The sequence below is a fragment of the Falco biarmicus genome, chromosome 2, assembly GCF_023638135.1.
Source record: "Falco biarmicus isolate bFalBia1 chromosome 2, bFalBia1.pri, whole genome shotgun sequence".
Lineage (NCBI taxonomy): Eukaryota > Metazoa > Chordata > Aves > Falconiformes > Falconidae > Falco > Falco biarmicus.
Window position 1 is genome coordinate 121286292 of NC_079289.1, and position 19137 is coordinate 121305428.

Here is a 19137-nt window from a genome sequence, read left to right on the forward strand (position 1 = left end):
AAAAGAGTGTGGCTATAAAAAGCTTTGGTGTCCTATGAAGGCAATTGGTAATATTGTCACCATGGGGGAGTTGCAGAGGTTAAAATCAGTATATGGCTATAAAAGAACTAAATAAAAAATTGCTGAATGCCTTGGTAAATTTTCTGCTATTTCAGTTGAAGCGAGATTATTATAGCTTAAAGCAAATAAAGGGAACATTAAGCTAAACTAAAGCAGCCTATATCAAATGAAATGATGAAGATGTCTTTTCAGGTGTTTGTGAATTATAAAATTAAGCGCTTAACTTTGTACACATCCAAGATACAGTAAATATCCTAATTTCTCTGGTTGAAAGGCTATCTTAAAATGTATGGTGGCTTATGGGTCATCAAGATTACAATGTCTTCTATTTTTGCAAGCTAATGGATGAGTAGTTTTATGAAACTTAGAAGTCTTAAATGTTTGATCTCGTAGAATCAGTGATGCTCTGCTAGTATGGATGTGCTGATGTTTTTCCTTTCTGCTTTTTTATGGACTCCTATGCTAGGAATGTGCACTAGGGAATGTGAATATAAAACCCATTGTGGGTAATGGAGAGAGGTGGTGTTTCTTTCTGAGCCTGCATGTTAGCCTTCACAGGGGAATGCTAGCCAAAGTTTGCCTCTGATGTCTGGTGGTATGTTGTCCTTAGAAGACTTTGCAAAAAGGTGGAGACAGGTAAAGTTCATGTGAACTTTTTATGTGCATAGTGAATGTATCATTGCTTTATGTAAGATTTTGGCAGTGCGATGATCTATAGTGGGAGCTTATTAAAAGAAATCAGGATGATTCTTGGAAGCAAGGATGATGCATCTAACTTCCCACTGCTGCTTTACTTTTTTGGGTATGGTCGGAGTGTCGATTTAATTGTTAACTTTAGTACTGGCTCACTCTTTCTTGTAGGTGCTCACATACAAAATGCTTGTCAGTGTGTGAAACCTCTTTAAAGCAGCTCTGAGAACATTAAGTCCAAACAAATGCAGCAGTTACAGCTCTGGTTTTAAGAACATTCTGCTAGTTGCTTGCACTGGTCTAACGTGATAGTAAGAGCTGGGGTTCAGCTGATGGGACCGAGTGCACTTTCGAAGGCACTGTGTCCTACCCTCTTGTTCTTTCCACTTTCACCAGCTAAGGTGACCAAGTTGTATGGCTAAGCCTTTTCCATACTTGTAGGATTTTTTTTTCCTCTCGTTACAGCATGTTCATTCATTTGTCCGTGGTTAGCTGTTGCCTTTTTTTTTTTTCTTTCATTACTTAGGTTTGATATATAAAGTGCTAAGCACTTCTTACCAAAGGGCTGCCACATTTCACAGTGCGCTCAGTACTCTGTAGCATGTGTGTGTGATATGTGTGAAGAGTCCACACTCAGTTACTTAAAAGGAAGACTCACTTCTGCCTGGCACTGTGGAAAAGCAGCATACATGGTTGGCAGTAGTTCTTTGTCTGGCCATTGCATACCTCATTATATACCGCTTGTTTCTAATCCTCCTCTGCTGTCCAGTGTCTCTGAATTGTCTGTGATTAACTTCAAGAGTTTAATTTAGAGCCTGCAGCAGATGAAAGCATTTCTGCTTTTCTTTTGGTATATATTGGCTATTACTGCCGTAGCATTGACCTGCCACCACTTGTGTATTGTGCATGTTGGCAGTTTCTGGCAGTCTTATTCCAGAGTGTCTTTCTGTATTACTTTTTAGTAGGTAGGACATGAAATTCAGTTTTTAGTAGTGCTGCATGCCATGAATTTTCCCTTTCTCTCTCAAAAGGAGTTAATCATATCTGAAAATTAAGCAAAATAAATCTGTGGGGTTTGCTCTCAATAAATAATAATTCAGCAAAATGATTGCTTTCCTCTAATCCCTGATAATCACTGTTACACACCTACAGATGTTGCAATGTCTGCTCCAACGTGGCTTAGTTCACGTAAAGAAAAATTCTATTTATTCTATAAAGAAAAACTCTTGCTTTTGACACACTTTCTTACTGGATATCAGATGGGTCTTGGACCAGCTCTGATCCCAGCTCTCATATCATACTTCTTTTTGTCAGGAAAAATGTTGTTCAATCTCTAACAGTCCGTCAAAAAGACTTGACTAATCTGGTGGAGATGAAGGCATACATAGCTGGAATTTGCTTGTTTGCCATCAGATGGCTTTTGCTGGTACAAGAGGTGTGGCTCGGAAGGCGAGGCTTGTGCTGCTCTGCAGTAAGCAAGCTGTGTGCCATATGCCGTCTTGGAGAATCGAGGCCTGCCATGGTGCAGTTGCATGTACATGGGTGTATATATACGCATTTATACAGTAATATATAATACATATACTCAGTTTTCATTTGATTCTTAAAGCAAATACTTCCCAGATTTTCAGAAGGAGCATATGAACAGATTTATGCCAACCATAAAATAATTAAATATTTTTTTTTTCTCCAAATTGTGATCATGTTAAATGAAAGTACTTTACATAGGAAGATTACTAACCTAACTAATTTATTTGGATATTAAATAGGTTTAAAAAGTGTGGGATTATGTTATCCCTCCATATCTTTTCTAATCTTGGCAGAAATAGAAAAGGAGAAGGTAATTCTAGTCCAAAGGTAATTTTTGTTTGCAGTATATTTCTTTGTATAAACGTTCCTTCATATAAATTAACTCAGCTTATGTTCCTTATTGCGTAGCTGTATTTCGGGGGAAGCATAACTCTGTGTTACGCAGACTATCCTCATTCACCCCATTCACACAGCAGTTCTACACTTTGGGTCATGTGTGTCTACAATTCTTATACTGCCAAAACTTGCCTTGTCTGTGCCCTATGACTGGCAGTATTCACACTTGCACTAGATGATTTTTGAAAAATCCAAGAGGGGAGAAACACCAGGAAAAGAAACTGTTGTTTTCCCAGATGCCTCGTACTTCTGGCTGTGAGATTGTGCTGGTTTGGCAGCAGCGCTTTAATCTGTGCTATTCATAGGAGCATTTGCAGCTGGCATATGATATACTTTGTAAGATACCCACATAGTTGCTGGGCACATTTTTTACTTTATAAATAACTGAAATAATGCAGCCATTCTGGAGTACAGGTGAAACTGTTTTGACACCTGCCATCCTGAAAGCAGGATTTTGTGCAAATTGCTTTAGATGATGCTGCACTGCATGCTTAAGTGTGAAGGAACAAAACTAAAAGAACAGAAGGTGTGAAAAATGTGGAGTGGTAGTAAGAACAAAGATATTTTCAAGAGGTTTAAAAAAGTATGTGTAAAGCACACCCTTATCTAGTTTGTGGTCCTTTAAAAAAGAAACAAAAAACTACCAACCAAAACCAACAACAAACCCCACCAAAAAGCATGATGTGCAGAATACACTGTAAACTTTCAGCTTCTGTTGAAAGCTGCTGGTGAGTACCTTTCACCTTATGACTACCTTGCAAATACCTTGATTGTGTACATTTTTTTTATGGAGCCTTAGGTGATTTCACATTAACTAATAGTATATATATGCTCATATAGCAAGAAATGATGTCAGGTCTTGTTATACACATAATTCATAAATGTACTGTGATTAGAAGAGAAGGAAAAATATATTTCATTCAGCAAAACAAGTAGATAGACTGCTATGTGTATCGGCTAGAGGAATGAAAAAGTGACAATCAATATGCAGAATACATTCGATATTGCTCTGTGGCTGCCAGGTTCCTGCTGGCAAGAGAGGTTCTCTGAACTCCATGATTCCCCAGCCTTTGGCTGTTAGTTGTAGCAATCTTGGAATCCTTATTTCTGAAAGAGAGAAAAGAGAAAGCAAACAAGGGGAATGTAGGTAATAGTGAAGAGGTAACTTCCTGCTGGTGCGTGACACACAAGTCAGGGCTGTGTTTGCTGCTTAACGCTGGTGATGAAGTAGTACCTGCCACCACGAAGAGCTGCAGGAGCTAGTCCATATGAATTATTAGTTCAGTGGATATTTTGAAATAGGTCGGATAATATTCCTTGATGGGTGGAGGAAACCTAAAATATTGATGGTCATACTCATCTGTTTAACTGCCACATATCCAGTTAAGGCGTGGTAGGCTGAGATAATTGTTGTGACCTTTCTGTTCATCAGAGTGCTTAAAGCAAGCTGCCCACCGGCTTGCATGACTGTCATTGTTCTGTTGGGCAGTTGATTTGGGGTCATTTTTTAATTTGTCAAAATCCTGAAACTTGACGTTTTATAGTTCCTGGAGAATTCAGGAAATTTGGGTTTTACGAAGAGACTCTGATGGAAGCTGGAGGTAGGTAGACCTTCATGTTTCCAATACAAGTAGAATCTCCTCCCTGAGTCCATAGCAAAATGCAGCTTGAAGTGTGATGCTGCGATGTTCCCATCATAAAATTCTGTCTGTATCCCACGTTTCCAGTGTGGGCATGTAATAGGGCAAATCCATCCTTTATGGCAGATTATATATCCCAATCTCTATTTCTCCAAACTTCAATCAAATTTCAGAAAATAAAGTTTTAATGAGTTGTCATTCCTTGTAGATCTGATGAGAATCTACAACAACAAGGCATGTTGAGAAAATCTGTCATGAGAAATGAAAAACGAAGACAGTTCATGTAATTTAAGTCATTGAGCAGATACCTATACCTCCTGAGGGCTCGTATATAAATAAATACTCAGCTGTATCTGCTGAGGCTCAATGTGTATAACAAAGCATGTCTGAACAGTGCTGGGGAAGTGAGGTGTGACAACATGTATTAGGTCAGGAATGCTTTCCAAAGGAAGCAGGTCTACGTGGGTTTTGGTTGCTGGTGAGAGGGATATTTGTGCTATTGCGCATCTCTTCATGGGGCTGAGGGCCAGGAGTTAAAGGCAAGGAGTTTGTAGCACGCTTTGTCTGAGAACCAAAAGGCAGACAGTTTCCCCAGGAATCTCCAAAACTGGAACAGGAGATGTTCACCTACCAAAAGACAACTCAAAAAGCTCCTGGGACAAGGTACAAAACCTGCAGTTGTGTTGGCTCAGCAGTACCTTTGTTCAGTATTGACTTTTCAGCCCATCAGTAGCTCTACCTGTTTCATTGTGTTTGGAGCACAGCCTTAACTACTCAGTGACAGACCAGGATAAAAGGGGCAGAAGGCAAAGATATGCCTTAATGGGTAGCATAATGAAACACCTCCTTGGCATGCTGAAATGTGCACGTAGCAATGTGAAGTATGTGACTTTGTCTGAACTCTGAGCTGCATTCAAAGGTGAGATGTAGCACCCCAATGATGCGAGTAATTTGTAACCACTTACTCCTAGTGCTGTCGTTTCTGACCACTTCGTGAAGTAGATGATTGTCTTCCTAAGGTTCCTGAGGCAGAAAGACCTTTTCTGCTGTGTCACTTCTTCCTGTTCAAAGGTCTTCCTTGCTAAACATTGTCTTTCTCTGTTTAATCAAATGTTCCAGCATCTTTTTGATTGCTGACTTAGATACCTTAACATTTTTTTCTTTGCATAGAACATCTCCAGTTTCTTCTAAATCTTTAAAAAGCAGATCTCATCTGACCTTTCACACACCCCATTCCCCTTTACAGATGCAACACCGATTTATTCTGTTGCCTTCCTCTGAGCTATTCTGCTGGATTTCCTTCACCCCCTTTCTTATCCCCATGCTTACTATTGTCCTATTGACTTTGGCTCTTTCTTTTTGCATTGCAAGTTTTAGCCTCCTATAACTTAGAGGAAAAAAACCCCAAACCTTCATCAGATACATGCAAATAGATTAATTAGTTCCAGTTGCTTCTCCGAGCCTTGTCTCAGCTCCCTTTCATCTCTTAAGCTCTGTCTGTGTTAATTCTCTCTGGTCACTCTCCTCCAGTTCCAGCCTAAATCTTCCTTTTCGGTCTCGCTGACACCTGGCACAGCACAGAAACTAACAGCTGTGAAGCCTGTGCTCATCTCTTCCCAGGCAGAGCTCAGAAAGGATGCTTCATCCTCATCATCCTTGTCTGATCAGCTCCTTTACTTGGCAAATCCGTAGTTCTTGCTTGTTTTCCTTATTTTGCACCTCATTTCTAGATAGCGCTGCCTAACACACATGGAAGAATCACTTCTACATTGAGAGTTCACCTCTGCTGTGGAACCAATTCCTCTGAGACAGACTGGACCCTTAGCTTGTTTCTGACACCTTTCCATGGATCTCTAGCCTTCATTTCAAGTTTAACATGGCTAAAACAATTTCTGTTCCACTAAGCTTTCCCTGCTCTCTCTGTCCTTACTCACTGTAGACCATGTTTCCACTTCCTTTGCCAGGGCTGTGCCTCAGAGCACTGCTCTCCATCCCAGCCTTTCCCTCCAGCTTCAGTCTGGGACATTGGCACCCATTTCCTTGGATTACCCCCAGTGCTTTGGCCTTGCCTCAGGGAGTGTGGTTCTGCCACACAGCGCGGTGAGGAATCGGGACAAGCAAGGAGAGAATTGTTTCTTGGTGTGACATTGCTGTTGGCAATGATGTGTACAGGTAGGTTAAAACAAACGTGCTTGGTACAGTCCTATGCAGATGGGATTAAACTAATACGAGAATATTTAATATTTCCTTGACATTTCCTCCACCTTTTTCTCCTACCTGAAATTATCTCCAAGATGTTTTGTCTTCTGTGCATAACGATAGTCTGTTAGGATCAGACAAGAGTATCCTATAAAACTGATTTTCTGCAAGTTCCTTGAAGCTCATCCCTGCGGTCTGTCTGGCATGTGCTTTGTGGTCTTGTGGTAGCCTGCATTGAATATTATGGACTCTTGGTCATTCGTGATAATTTTGCATTATCTAAAATGGTGGTATGTGTTGAGAAGGGGAAGTGCTAGAGCAACTGACACAAAATTCATCTCCCAGCTTTAGAAGAATTGGTATAATACTGTTATGAAGGTCTCGCTTCAAGAGAATTTTATACAAAGCATCTGCCAGAGGTAGCTTCACTGTGTAAAAGCCATCTCCTTGAGCTTTGGCGTGGTGCTGCTGCTGCTGTGGAACTATTTATAGAACATTTCAAGTATTCAAAGGGTAGAGATGTTAATTAATCCTTGCATTTCCTTGTGCGGTGTGTATGTTTATGACTACATCCTGTTAATGAGGGATTGGAGCCAGAGAGTCAAGGTGGTTTGGCAAAGACTATTGTATACTAAATAAGAAGCTTGCAAATTAGGCATTTGAGAGAGAGGAAGGTAATCATGTTACGAACTTGCAGACTATGCCAGCTTAGCAATAGGGGGATGCTTCATTTTTACATTCTCAGTAAAAAAAACCCAAAGCAACAAAACTAACATTTAATACTATAAAAAACAAGTCTGGTATTTCAGTCTGTAGGACTGATCCAAAATGTGTGAATCTGCTTTTCAGCTCTCTGCAGACTGCAAGAGACTGAAGACTGGGTTTTGAGATCATACTTCCCTTTTGAATTTACTGTAAAACCGAAGATTTAATCTGTTACACAAAGCTGCAAGATGATAGTCATCTTTGTGCAAGCTTTGCATTGGCATATGAGTTTTAATGGATGACTGATAATTCTTTTATGAACTCATTTGTAATTTACAGTTCATGCATTTTTGTTGATGATTTTGCGATAGCTGCACAGCATTGTATAGCAACCAAAGGTCAGGGTGACAATATTTATCATAATTTGTCAGTGCTGCTGTTGAATCCAGTTGGAGATTTTGTCAGAGAAAGCATGGTGAAAAGTCAGGTCATTTAAACAGTAATCCTGTAAAGTTATTTTGTTTCTCAAAACGTGATTTGCAATGAAGAGAGAATATTCTGTCCTGAACTAGGTGAATTAAGAAATAATCCAGCTACCCTACACAGAGGCAGTCATTCAATGGCAGTCATACAATATTAGGCTTCTCTAGTTTACTGCAAAATTGGATGATAATTTAGTAATTTGTTGCCTTTTTTTAAACTGTAGATGTGGAGATGGTGCGTCACGTTTGTTATTCTAGGCCTTGGCCATTAAAATAATAATTTGGCATTTCAGATTTGGTTCTTGTAAGTTCTTACAATTTATTGAATGGCAGACTGGGAAATAACAAGACATACTGGTTAAGTCCTGGGACCCCGGCTTGGGAAGGCTGGGCACCAGCAGCTTCTGGGCTGCCCTGCAGCAGAGCTTTGGCTGAGGGTCTCTGCCCTGTCCCTCGATGGAGCCATCAGGACTGTGCCGACCTCTGCTGTCAGTGCCTTTGGAGGACCAGTGAGGAACGCTACTGGGTGCAGACTACCTGCTGGTATTAAAAAGGTGTGTAGGGACCCTAATAACCACATTGTTTTTCATAGCACCTACAAACTGCCCTGACTGACTGAATATGGAAGAAGGTGTCTTTTTCTAATGAACAAACATGTTTTACTATGTGGGCTACTACTTAACTTTCCAAAAGCTTGTAGAGGGGGAATCAGTCTCTCTGTACCTTGCAGATCCCAGCACCCCAAAGCTGAGTACAAGCACTGTATAGAGCAGTGTAATGACCCCTTAAAAAAAAGCATACCTGAAGTCCAGTAGTTTTAGTGGCCCTGCGTTAGATTTTTTTGCTGTAGACCACCTAGTTTTGCTATCTTCTTTGTCACTTAAAACTGGTCTCACTGTGTCTTAGTTTTTCGTAATAAAGTGTCTCCAAATACTCCATTTAATGGACTTGCATAATAAAGGTTGGCCAAAGGACAGGCTGAAAAGCAAACTAACTGAAATTTATATATTGGCATGCCATCCTCAGGCTGATATCCGGGCTGCCTGCTGTTCTACCTGCAATCACACTGTCCTCAGATGTGCTGGAAAGAAGAGAAGGGTGGTCTTTGATGTGGCTCCAAATCAATAAAGACTGAATTTATATACTTCCTTAGAAATGCAGGTGAAGAGATTGAGAAGGCTAACCTGCTCAAAAAGTCTCTTTTGCCTTGTCACCTCTCCTTCACAAAATGAACCATAGGATAGCTTGGAGTGGCAGTCCCTAGGGCACTAAATACAAATGGGTGTTCTGCAGAGAAATTTTCAGAGTTGTTGCAGTTTAACTTCAAAGTAGAGATTTGAGTTGATCCATTTTGGATTGAGTTTTTACTGAAAAATACATCTACATTGATTACGCAAAGAAAGGCGGCCCAGCAAACCACCAAAAAAATTCCTTTTTTCCCCCAAACCAGAGAGAGGCAGAGAAGTTGTGGCTGGACGATAATCCTCTGTAAGTATTTTATGTTCTGTTTACATTGGTACAGCAGCAGGGTACAGCATTATTTCTCAACATCTGTCATGCTGCAAACTGCTCAGGATCTCCTCCAGTTTTTCTGGGATTCCTCACAAACTCGCGCAATGCCTCTGTAGAACCAGTGGCACTAATACCATGAGAATTTTGATGAGAAATTATGAACTATGTAACCCTGTCTTGCTCTTTATATACCAAAAAATGCAAAAAATGTTGTCCCTGTCACTTGTATAACTATAAAGAAAGTCATTGGGCTAATCCTACTATGTTACTTTAAGCTGTAACTATACTTTCAAAATGATAGTTTTAAATCTATAGACAAGTGGCAGACATAATTCTTAAGGCTGCTTGCTTACAAGGATCTTACTGCTAATGTCTCTAAGGTGATACAACATTGTCCTGCAGAGTAATGTGGGGAAAGGCAGAAAAGCAGAGCATCTGCTGACAAACCGGGTGCTCTTCACAGCATCTATTGTTGAATTTCAGTTGTATTTTGGAAACGCAGGATAAATTTTCTTTTCAGCAGGGACTTTGTTAATAGATTCTGGACTTAGCAAATGAACACAGAACAAAGATAAGGGTGTTATTTTGGCACGTGGGAGGAAAAAAAGTGGTATGAACTGCATTTCAATCCCTTTCACCTTGTAATACTCAAATATACTTAGGGTTTGTTTGTTTGTTTTCTAGAAACTGTCCTATACGAAGGAAGCAATGGACAGGTGAGTGTCTGTGTTGGCCTTGCGTTTTGCTCTCTGGAGATAACAGCAGAGCTGAGTTATGACATTTTGTAACCTTTTCTCTCTTTTTCTTGCCAGCTCCTGCACTGATTGGTCATGTGGGTAAGTAATTCTCCATTTTTAAAGGCTCCCCATCGGTCCTTTCTCCCGTTCTTGCTGCTGCTGGAGTTGATTTGGGCACTGAAGATGAACAAAATTTGCCTTTGTGCAAAATGGCATATTGAAAAGTGTAGTGGAGAAATTCTGTCATTCTTGCATGTGAACCTCTGTCTTGGCACACTTGAAATATCTCAGCCAATGTGGGGCTTGTACTTGTGCTTAAGTATGTCATCACCTTGCTGGCTGTCGGGCACAGACGCAGCCTATTTACCTGAAGAGGTTTAGTGGGCGAAATCTATTTTGGGAAAGAGATGTGTCCATAGTTACTTGTGTTGCTTGCAGGATAACCAGAGCACTCTTTCCCAAAGGCTTTAAGGTAATCCTGGTCGTCATTGCAAAAAAGTGGAATGTTTTTGAAATGCTTTTTAAAAAAAACACTTGAGAGATGTGCTCTAGAAAGAGTTAGAAGGGAATTGGCTGCTTGTGCTCCTCACACTTTAACAAGGCAATAAAAATGAAAATTAGTCTGAACTGTGGCTTCTTTTTACCAAAGTAAACCTGAACTGAACCTGTTATTTTCATGTCTTTTTTTGAACTGAAAGGAAAACCAAGTCAAATTATTATTACTCCATTTCTACTCAGAACTTACTTAAAGTTCTAAAGTAAGTTTAAGTAAGAACTTACTAAAACTAAGCTATTATTTTTAGGACAGTTCAAACCTGACTAACCTAGTACTGAACTCACCTGAAAAATGGGCAGGTTGAATTCCCTGCTTTACAGGCCACATAAAGCTATGATAAAGATGTGTAATTCATTTACTGGGAAGAGTAATCACTTAACAGACTTTAAAAAAAAAACCACAACAAAACAGCCCAACTTCCCAAATTGGGTGTCCTCCATAATGATTTCATTACCACAGCATTATATACTAAAATTAATAAAATGAGGTGATAAGGGAAAAAGTAATTCCTAAGAGACTGGGTTCTCTGTCCTGTTGAGCTGAACACCCCTCTGCAGGCACACTGCCCGAAGCCTCCAGCTCAGCTGGAGTGTACATCTGTTCAGAACTTTCTCTGCTGAGAATGAAACGTCGACCAAACTTCTACATGCTTTTCTCTTCAAAGAGAAAATACATTAAAAAAAATAATCTTGCCGTTTTAAACTTTTTGGGTCTGATTAATTCTCATTAGCATCAGCCATTCTCTAGACTGGCTCCTTACATGAGTGGAACCACATCTTGTTTATCAGAAGATGTGAATTCAGTGATACAGTTATCTCAGTTTGAATATTGAAGACTAAAAAAATTTATCTTTCTGAAGAACTTTGAAAACCTACTGTATCCCTCTGTGTGATCATTTAGGAAATCTAGTAATTGTAGAGACATATGAAAGGAATTAGAGCCAGCACTAACAAATCTAGAGTCACTGCACTGAAGGTGGGTTGGGGTGATTAATGTTGTACTTGTGCAAAAGCCATTGTATCAAGTGCTTTGTGACAGGCTTTAAAGGCGCTCCAGGCAGATAACTGGCAAACTTCACCCAGCTTGGTTTGCTGTGGGGCTGCGTTGCATCTCTGTCAAAAACACACTGCTTCTATCCCAGTATGTATTACTTCGTATTGTTCATAGCTTTAGGATGGGATCTTTTGTTTTCACTGTCAGTTTAAAGTTTGGTTTTACTGTATCTTTTCCTCTAAAAGTTGTTGTTTATCTTGTGCTTGGATGTGATAGTGTTTTGTAGCATAGAGTGTGGTGCAGGGCTGAAGCAGTGAGGCAGAAACAGCTAGATTTGCTCTGGATAATGCAACATCAGGAAGAAATTAATGGAAATTATTTTGGCAATATTAAAAACCTCAAAATTACTCTAAGAGCATTCTGGACATCTCGGAGCGTTCATGGTTTAAGATGTGAAGCTTGTAAGCCATAGTCATATGAAAACAAAGCCATGATTGGCTGTCATGGGTAGAAGATGTCTAACTTGTGTTCCATCAAGAGGAGTGAGTGAGCCATGTCAGTGCTGCTGGCAACCAACATTGTCATTTACTGCAAACTATACAGGGCCTCTCAGTGCACACTGGAATAAAATTAAGACCTTTTTAAAATGTTCAAAAGAGGTCAGAGTAAGTGTCCGAGCCAGGGTGGCCCGTGGTCCCTGAGGCAAGGCGTGGGAAGCCCAGTGCGGCGTCCCTCCTGTGCCTGGGGATGCCAGCGTGGCTCTGCCGTGGCCTGGGCAGGGCTGCCTGCGTGTGTGGAGGGGCTGGGCCAGTGCCGTGATGTGACCTGGCACGCTTGCCACCCATGTCAGAGCTGGGGGCTGTCCTGGTTTCACGTCTCAAGGGATGGCGGGGCTAGCCTGAAGCACCAGCTCTGGGTGTCTAGATGAGAGGTTCGAGTGAGGCGTCCCTCTTGGCAGGGAAGGACAGGCGCCCCAGAGGATGCCCCAGAGCAGGGCTTCGGTGGGATGCTCTGGCCTGCCCTCTGGCCAGCTCCACTTTCTCTGATGAATGTGCAGAAGCAGTCATTTCAGTCTGGGGGCCTGGCACTAGGTGTGTTTCTCAGTCTGTTTTCCCACTGGTAAGAACATAGGAAATTTTGCACTGGGTTATTTTCTAGAGCAGAGCCCAAGCACAAGAAACTGAAAGAGTATTTTCTTTTTGTGATCTTTGACCAAGCTTTTTCTGCTGTGAAACAATCGTTTCTCTGTAACGATTTCTTGATTTGGGGCTGATCTGGAAGGAAAGACAAGGCCTTGATATCTGTTCTCACTTTAACTACACTACTTTTCTAGATTAAAGCAAAACTGTGCTGAAAGCTATGAACAGCTGTAGAACTGAAGCTGTGACTTAAGTGATTTAACACATCTCACGTGATCCTGCCTAGATGTCAGTACTGTGTATCTAGCTGGAAAAAGCTTGTTTCAGCTAGTCAAAGGCTAGGGCAGTTTTAGTGTAGCTTGCAGAAAGGTGGCTTGTACTTGTGTAACTTCCCAGAATAACTCCCAATCCGGCATTACTGACAGTTGTGTAACAGCAGGATGGAAGTTTGCTCCCGTAAGGCTGGTGCATGTATGCACATAGGTTAAGTGCCCAGCTAGCCTGGCCCTTTAAGGAGCCGAGGGATTAAACTGAATACCACCGGGGAGAAAACCTCAAAGGAAAAGTAACGCATAGGACATAATCGAGATGTTCAGAGAGCAGCCCAGTGGGCATTTTAGAGTTTTGTCCCAACGGGAAGTGTGGAAGTATTGCATCAGTTAAAGACTTGCAATGATTGCTGTGTTCAGCAGACTGTTGGGACTTTGCATAGTGAATTTTGTTTTTGTAAAATTGAAGTATGTCTTGTGACAACAGGACAGTTGTTCTGTCTGATTCCTGGGGTGTCAAAAGCCAGATCTTGAGAATCAACTGAAGGCAAAGGAGGCACACAAAATTCCTGCAGTAGCAAACTCAGTGCTTTTACATCATAGACTTGCTTGAGTGCTGTATGCACAATAACAAACTGGAGGAAAGATGAGGAGGATGGGATACTTGAAAAGGATGAATAATAATGCACTGCTTTGTCATTTCTTCAGAAGTGACATTCATGTTAAACAAAATAGAAGCATGTGTCCTTTCTGATGTACTTGCTGATTCTAGAGTCACTGAAATTAGTCACAGTAAATCACATCCAGACTTCCTTTGTTCTGTCTGTGTTCTCTGCTTTGAAATATATTGGCAATTTTAGGATCTGTATTTCATCAGTGGTGGCAGCAATGGTTGGTGATATGGGCTCAAATTCTGTATCAGTTATCTAAATGTGCTTAATGAAAGAAGGAGTTTGCCTGCCATGCTGGGATCATTTCAGCAGGTCTGAGTGCAGTGGAGACATACCTGGGCTTCTTTACTGTCTGCATGTGAACTTGGCAATGGTATTGCTCCTTTCAGAAATTTTTGAGCATCTGCACAGCTTTACCCCAATGTGAAGAGTTCCACGCTGCTCCTCTGCAGTTGTGTATTTTCTTCTGTGCTCCCTACTGTGAGGTAGCAAATAAAAGGTTTGTCCTGCTTTAAAACTAAAAGAAGTCAAAATTCAAGAATTACCTAAATGAAAATTAAGGTAAAAGCAAGTACAATTTAAAAGGAAAAGGATCTACATACCAGGCTCAGTCTTTCATTCTTGCATAAAAATACCTCTGAAATCACGTACTTGCTTAGTTCAAGGACATGTGATTAAAATATTGAAAAAGGAGAAAATTGGACTGTGAAAGGATTTTCCCTTCTTTGTGCAATATGAACACTGAAATAATAATGTTTAAGATAAATAAATGTTTGACATAGCAAATTAGTCTTTAGGACATTCAAATTGATAAACTATGTCAACCATTGATAGACTGATGGACGTCTGGAACGTGTAGTTCAAATCTGAAGATGTTACCTGCTTCAGCCACAGAGCTGGGTTTGTGTTAAATGCTGAGGAGTGATGTAGGGGAAAATGTGACTAACGCCTTTAAAAAATGTCATGGGCAGGTGCAGTGGTCTCACCAATGCCTCATTTGACAGATCCAGAGTGTTATTTCTCCTTAGCAACACAGTATGGCTGCACAGAAAGAACTTGTTTAGGCTCTGCAGTTGCCCATGGGCCAGTGGGACCCTGTGTGTGCTTTGGTGGGTCTTCCTGATGTGACTGACATTGCACAGAAGTACACACCGTGGGGTCTGAAAAGGGGGAGTAGCAGCCTTATTTGTGAGCCATGCTTGCTGTGTTAATACCTATAGGCTATCCATAGGCACTGTTTGCTTCAGATCAACTTCTGAGGCCCTTATGGGTCTTGCCTTATGCCAGCCTAGATCCCGGCGTCTAACAGCTGCATGATCTGAAACCGGTTGTTTCTGCCAAGGAAACATAGTGCAGTGTTGCTTGTTCTGCTGCTTAGATGTCTGCTTGTATACATTCCTTCCTGCCTCTCCATACATATGTGTATGTTTTTATATTTTGCTTACTGCTCAGCCAAGGTGGTCCAGGGCATCACTCATGCAGGTAGGACAATAGCAATTATGTTTCATGTGTATGTGTTGCAAATTCACAGTAAGCTCTTGCTGGAACATAGTCCCTCCACCTGGAGGGCCTTGCTTGTGTAGCTATAGTGAAAAATAAAGCCTGGGCCCTGGATTAATCCTGGTGGGTGGGGGGTGGGGGAGCAAAGAAATATTGTATTTTAAATGGTGTGACTGAAGGGGGATTTGGATCTGTGTTTACCTTGAAGAGTAGTGTGATCAGGCAAATCAGTATATGTGCTGTTGTGTGCATTTTGAGTGACTTCCTTAGAGATACCTGGTAGTATTGCTGCTTTTTTAGGAGGTGAATAAAGTGGGCATTTGAAAAATCATAATGTTAAGGGGAAGTAAAAGGCAAAAAGAAATGGATGCAAAAAGAAAGCAAACCTTGTCGTTCTGGTAAAGCAATGAAAAAAACAATGTTGTGCATAAAGTGAGGCTGATTATAGCAGTTTCTTAAAACATTATTTTTATCCTCCTGAGAAAAACTGATAACTGTTAGTTTGACCAAATTTGATACTTGACTGGTCTTACTAGGTTAGATTTATCAGGGATTTACTAGGTCTTACTTAAGCCCTTGGCTTTTAATTTTCAGCCAGCTGTGAACTGGAATTTTGTCAGAAAATTGGTTAGGTCTTGGGGGCTTGTGTTTAGAAGCCCCTCATTACCAGTAAGAATACATTACCAAGCTTTGACAAAGATGGTGGCCTCTTACGGCTCGAGGTGATGGGTTTGCTGTGCTGTAAGGGCAGCAGTGTTACCCTCATGTCGCTTTTCAGTGCTCTGGCGGTTGCCCCGTGGCCCGGTTCAGTCTGTGGTTGCCACCACGCAGCAGCTGACCCGGTGCATAAGCTGGCGTTACTTACCGAAGCGCCCCGTTGGAGAGCTGCTGCTCATTTGGGTCAGTGGCGGGGAGAGTCCCCTGGGACCTCTGAGACTTAGATAATTTAGTTTTGATGCACCTATAACTAGCAGCCTGCTCACTCCGGCTGCCCTGCTGCAGGGCATGGCTGGGCACCTCGGGGAAAGCCGGGGTGAGAAAGGGCAGAAACATGGTGCGGGGGGAGGAGGAGGGAACAGCCACAGTGCGAGATGGTGGCATGCGGGAGGCCAAGGGCAGGGCGGCGGGCATGCATTCCCTGCAGGGCCCACACCGGGTACGGGAGTGGGGAGCGAAGCTGAGCCTGGCAGAGGGTGGAGGGTAGGTGGTGCTTTAATGTTTGTCTGTTTCTCGCTACCCAAACCTATTTAAATATGCAACAGGTTAATTTAACTTTCCGCCAGCTGGGTCTGTTTTGCCAGTGGAGGTAATTGACAAGCGATCCTCCTGTCTTTATCCTCTGAAGCATTTTCGCCTTATTTTCTCCCCTGCCTCCTGGAGAAGGGTGGTGAGCGAGTGGCTGGGTGGGAGTTCTGGCCGTTAGCCCAGGCTTGCCCACCGCAGAGCCGGCCACTCAGCTGGTCAGGTAGGGCATCTCAAAAGGGCTCAGGTGGCCAAGGTGCAGCACAGGTCTGCAGGAGGTGGCGTCTGTGGTGACCTGGAGCAGCAGCCAGCGGGCAGCAGTGCTGGTGCTCTGTACTCTGCTTCTCGCTGTCCCCTTCTAAAGAAAAGAGGGCTGATAGAAGGCTCAGCTGGCGTTCACACAGAGGTCTGAGCACTTCAGCTGAACAGAACATTACAAATCCTGTAGCAGAATTGTTTCACTGCACATCGATTTGCTTTTGTTGATATTTTTTTTTTTTTTTTATTCTGACCTCAGTTACACTAAACGGTTTGTAGTAAGTAAAATCGCAGATCGTCTCACCTCTCCTGAGGAGCAGAACCATATGTGCTTCTGAACATACCATTGTCAAACGGGATGCGCTAAAATACTTTATTCACTGATGCTGTAATTTGGTGAGACTCTGGTATAGATGTAATCTTAATGCCTATTTGAATTGGTAAGAGGAATGCATCTTTGGAGTTAAGTGAATTTAACTGGAAAATCATTAATCTGACCAATTGAGAATTAAGCAATAGTTTTTATTTCAGGTCTAAGATGATAAATAAGGAAGTGAAATTCCTCTGAAATATAACCAGCATCCTTAAGAAAATATAAACCCATCTAATGTGTTTTTCTGTTGTTTGGGTTTTTTAGCAGAAAGAAGTGGATATTTTTTTGAATGAGGTACATGTGACTCCTTATATGTGGGATGGCAATGGCAGAGAATAAGTGAGGATATCTTGTCTAAATTATACTTGCTAGTAAAATTTGGCGTTCCAGTTTTGGAAATCATTCCAGGATTTACTGAGGTTGTCAAAGAATGAGTAGAGGGTTACCTTGCACTGTGCTGGCTGAACACAGGTAGCAGTGTCCACGAGATGGAAGCAGACACAAACAACTGTACATTTCAAAGCTTGCGTAGGCTTCATCAGCTTCAGTTGTTCAAGAAAATACATGAAGGTACTGTTTAAGCTCTTGGATAAGTATTTTCTGCTTTGTTCATCTGGAGGTTATTTTATTTTTTCTTAGTATTTTATAGCTGTTGTGTAGATCTTGCCCTGTCAGTTGAACATTCCCTGAACTCGCTATATTCTGGTGTGGTTAATCCATTATGTGCAGGACCAGCCTGTGCCTCCTGGGGAAAGATTCTTGACTTAAATAGAAAATCAATCAGATTTTTCTTCAGGTCTGTTTATTGGTGAGCGTGACATGTCTTAGAGGCAGGGGGAGAAACAGTGTTTGAGACATTAACTCAGTGAAATGATCATATGTTTGATCACGTGCTCATGCCCTGGTATTGTTGGAGTGTAGCTTTGGAGCTGGTTGTCTGGCTGGTGCTGGGAGCCCTTGGGTTTTGGAGCAATACAGAGACTGGCTATACATCTGAAGGAGGCAAAATAACCTTCAACTTGGAGTGGAGTTTGGCTTGAGGACACATGGCAAGACCAGTAATCTGGTCTGTGAGTCAGAAATCAAACCTGGCAAGGCTAGGAGCTGTGGCTTGCGTCATACCAGCGCCCACATATGTTACAGTGAAGACCGTGCTGCAGTGCTTATTTTATGGCACAAGTATGACCACCAGTAACAAAGGAGTTCCTTTAGAAATGGGAGAAGTATCTCAGTGCGATGAACTTTGTTTTCTGAAGTTCCATTTCTCTCCAGCACTTAAACTTCCAATCTTGCAGGTTGAGCTGTATATATTAAAAACATGACAAACCTGGAAAATCATTTCTTCATTTAGGGAAGACTTGTTTCTGTCAGAACATGTCTCCCAATCTTGGTAACTTGACGGTTGCTCAGGGTTTACAGTATTGGCCCCAAGGAGCTTGGGTTTGCTGTAGGAGCCATGTCAAAGCTGTTAAGTTTTTCTTCAGGCTGACAGTCTTCATCTGATTTTTATCTGAAATGTTTTTATTTTTCACATTTGGCCTAGAGTTGTTTTATGTGTGTATGAATACAATAATTGTATTTGGAAACTGGTGCCTTTTGAAGATTTCCAAATAGGCAGAGTAAAAGTCATGACGAAAAGAACCCATCTTCTAGCAGTGATTTCGGTACAGTTGTGGTGTTTCAGTGCACTGGAGAGTATTTTAAAACCTGAGCATTTAATAGAATTTGACAGGTTATCTTTGTGTTCTATCCCTGGTCTTCACATCTGCTACTTTTACAGAACTGCTGGAAGGCAGAATGTATTTTTGGGTGGGACTCCCAAGTCAGTGGGAATATATGGAGGTTAGCAGCCCAGAGGGGCACAGGATGTGCTGTGTGATGCAAGGGACCCAATATCTAAGTTGCAAAAGATAACTGAAATACTACAGAACTGCATAATTTTTATGAAGGTTGTCAGCAAAGTAGTACCATGATGTAGTAATTCTGCAGACCTACTTTTTGTGTGGCAGCAGAATCACAGGTAAATCAAAAACTAATAAAACTACCTAACTGTGTCCAATTTCAATTTCTGATTTTATTTTTATTTAGCAGTAGTGGGACTCCAACTCCAGCTTTGGATGGTGATGTTACCACATTGAGAGGTCAGTTTTCACCTAACTCTTGCTGATTCTGAATTGCTAGAAAA

The 19137-nt window shown here is 41.5% G+C and overlaps 1 protein-coding gene across 5 annotated transcripts in view; it reads left to right on the forward strand.

The window, feature by feature from the left end:
- IMPG2 (interphotoreceptor matrix proteoglycan 2) overlaps positions 1 to 19137 on the forward strand; it is a 60452-nt gene that overhangs the window by 17144 nt on the left and 24171 nt on the right. For 4 of the 5 annotated variants that reach the window (XR_008820015.1, XM_056327324.1, XM_056327325.1 and 1 more), the window contains exons 4-6: positions 9899 to 9930; positions 10027 to 10050; positions 19041 to 19093. Coding sequence is in view for 4 of the 5 variants with exons in the window: in XM_056327324.1 (XP_056183299.1) it covers positions 9899 to 9930; positions 10027 to 10050; positions 19041 to 19093 (109 nt within the window). In the remaining variant the exon portion in view is untranslated. The remainder of the gene's footprint in view (positions 1 to 9898; positions 9931 to 10026; positions 10051 to 19040; positions 19094 to 19137) is intronic. The other variant, XM_056327323.1, reaches the window with a different exon arrangement.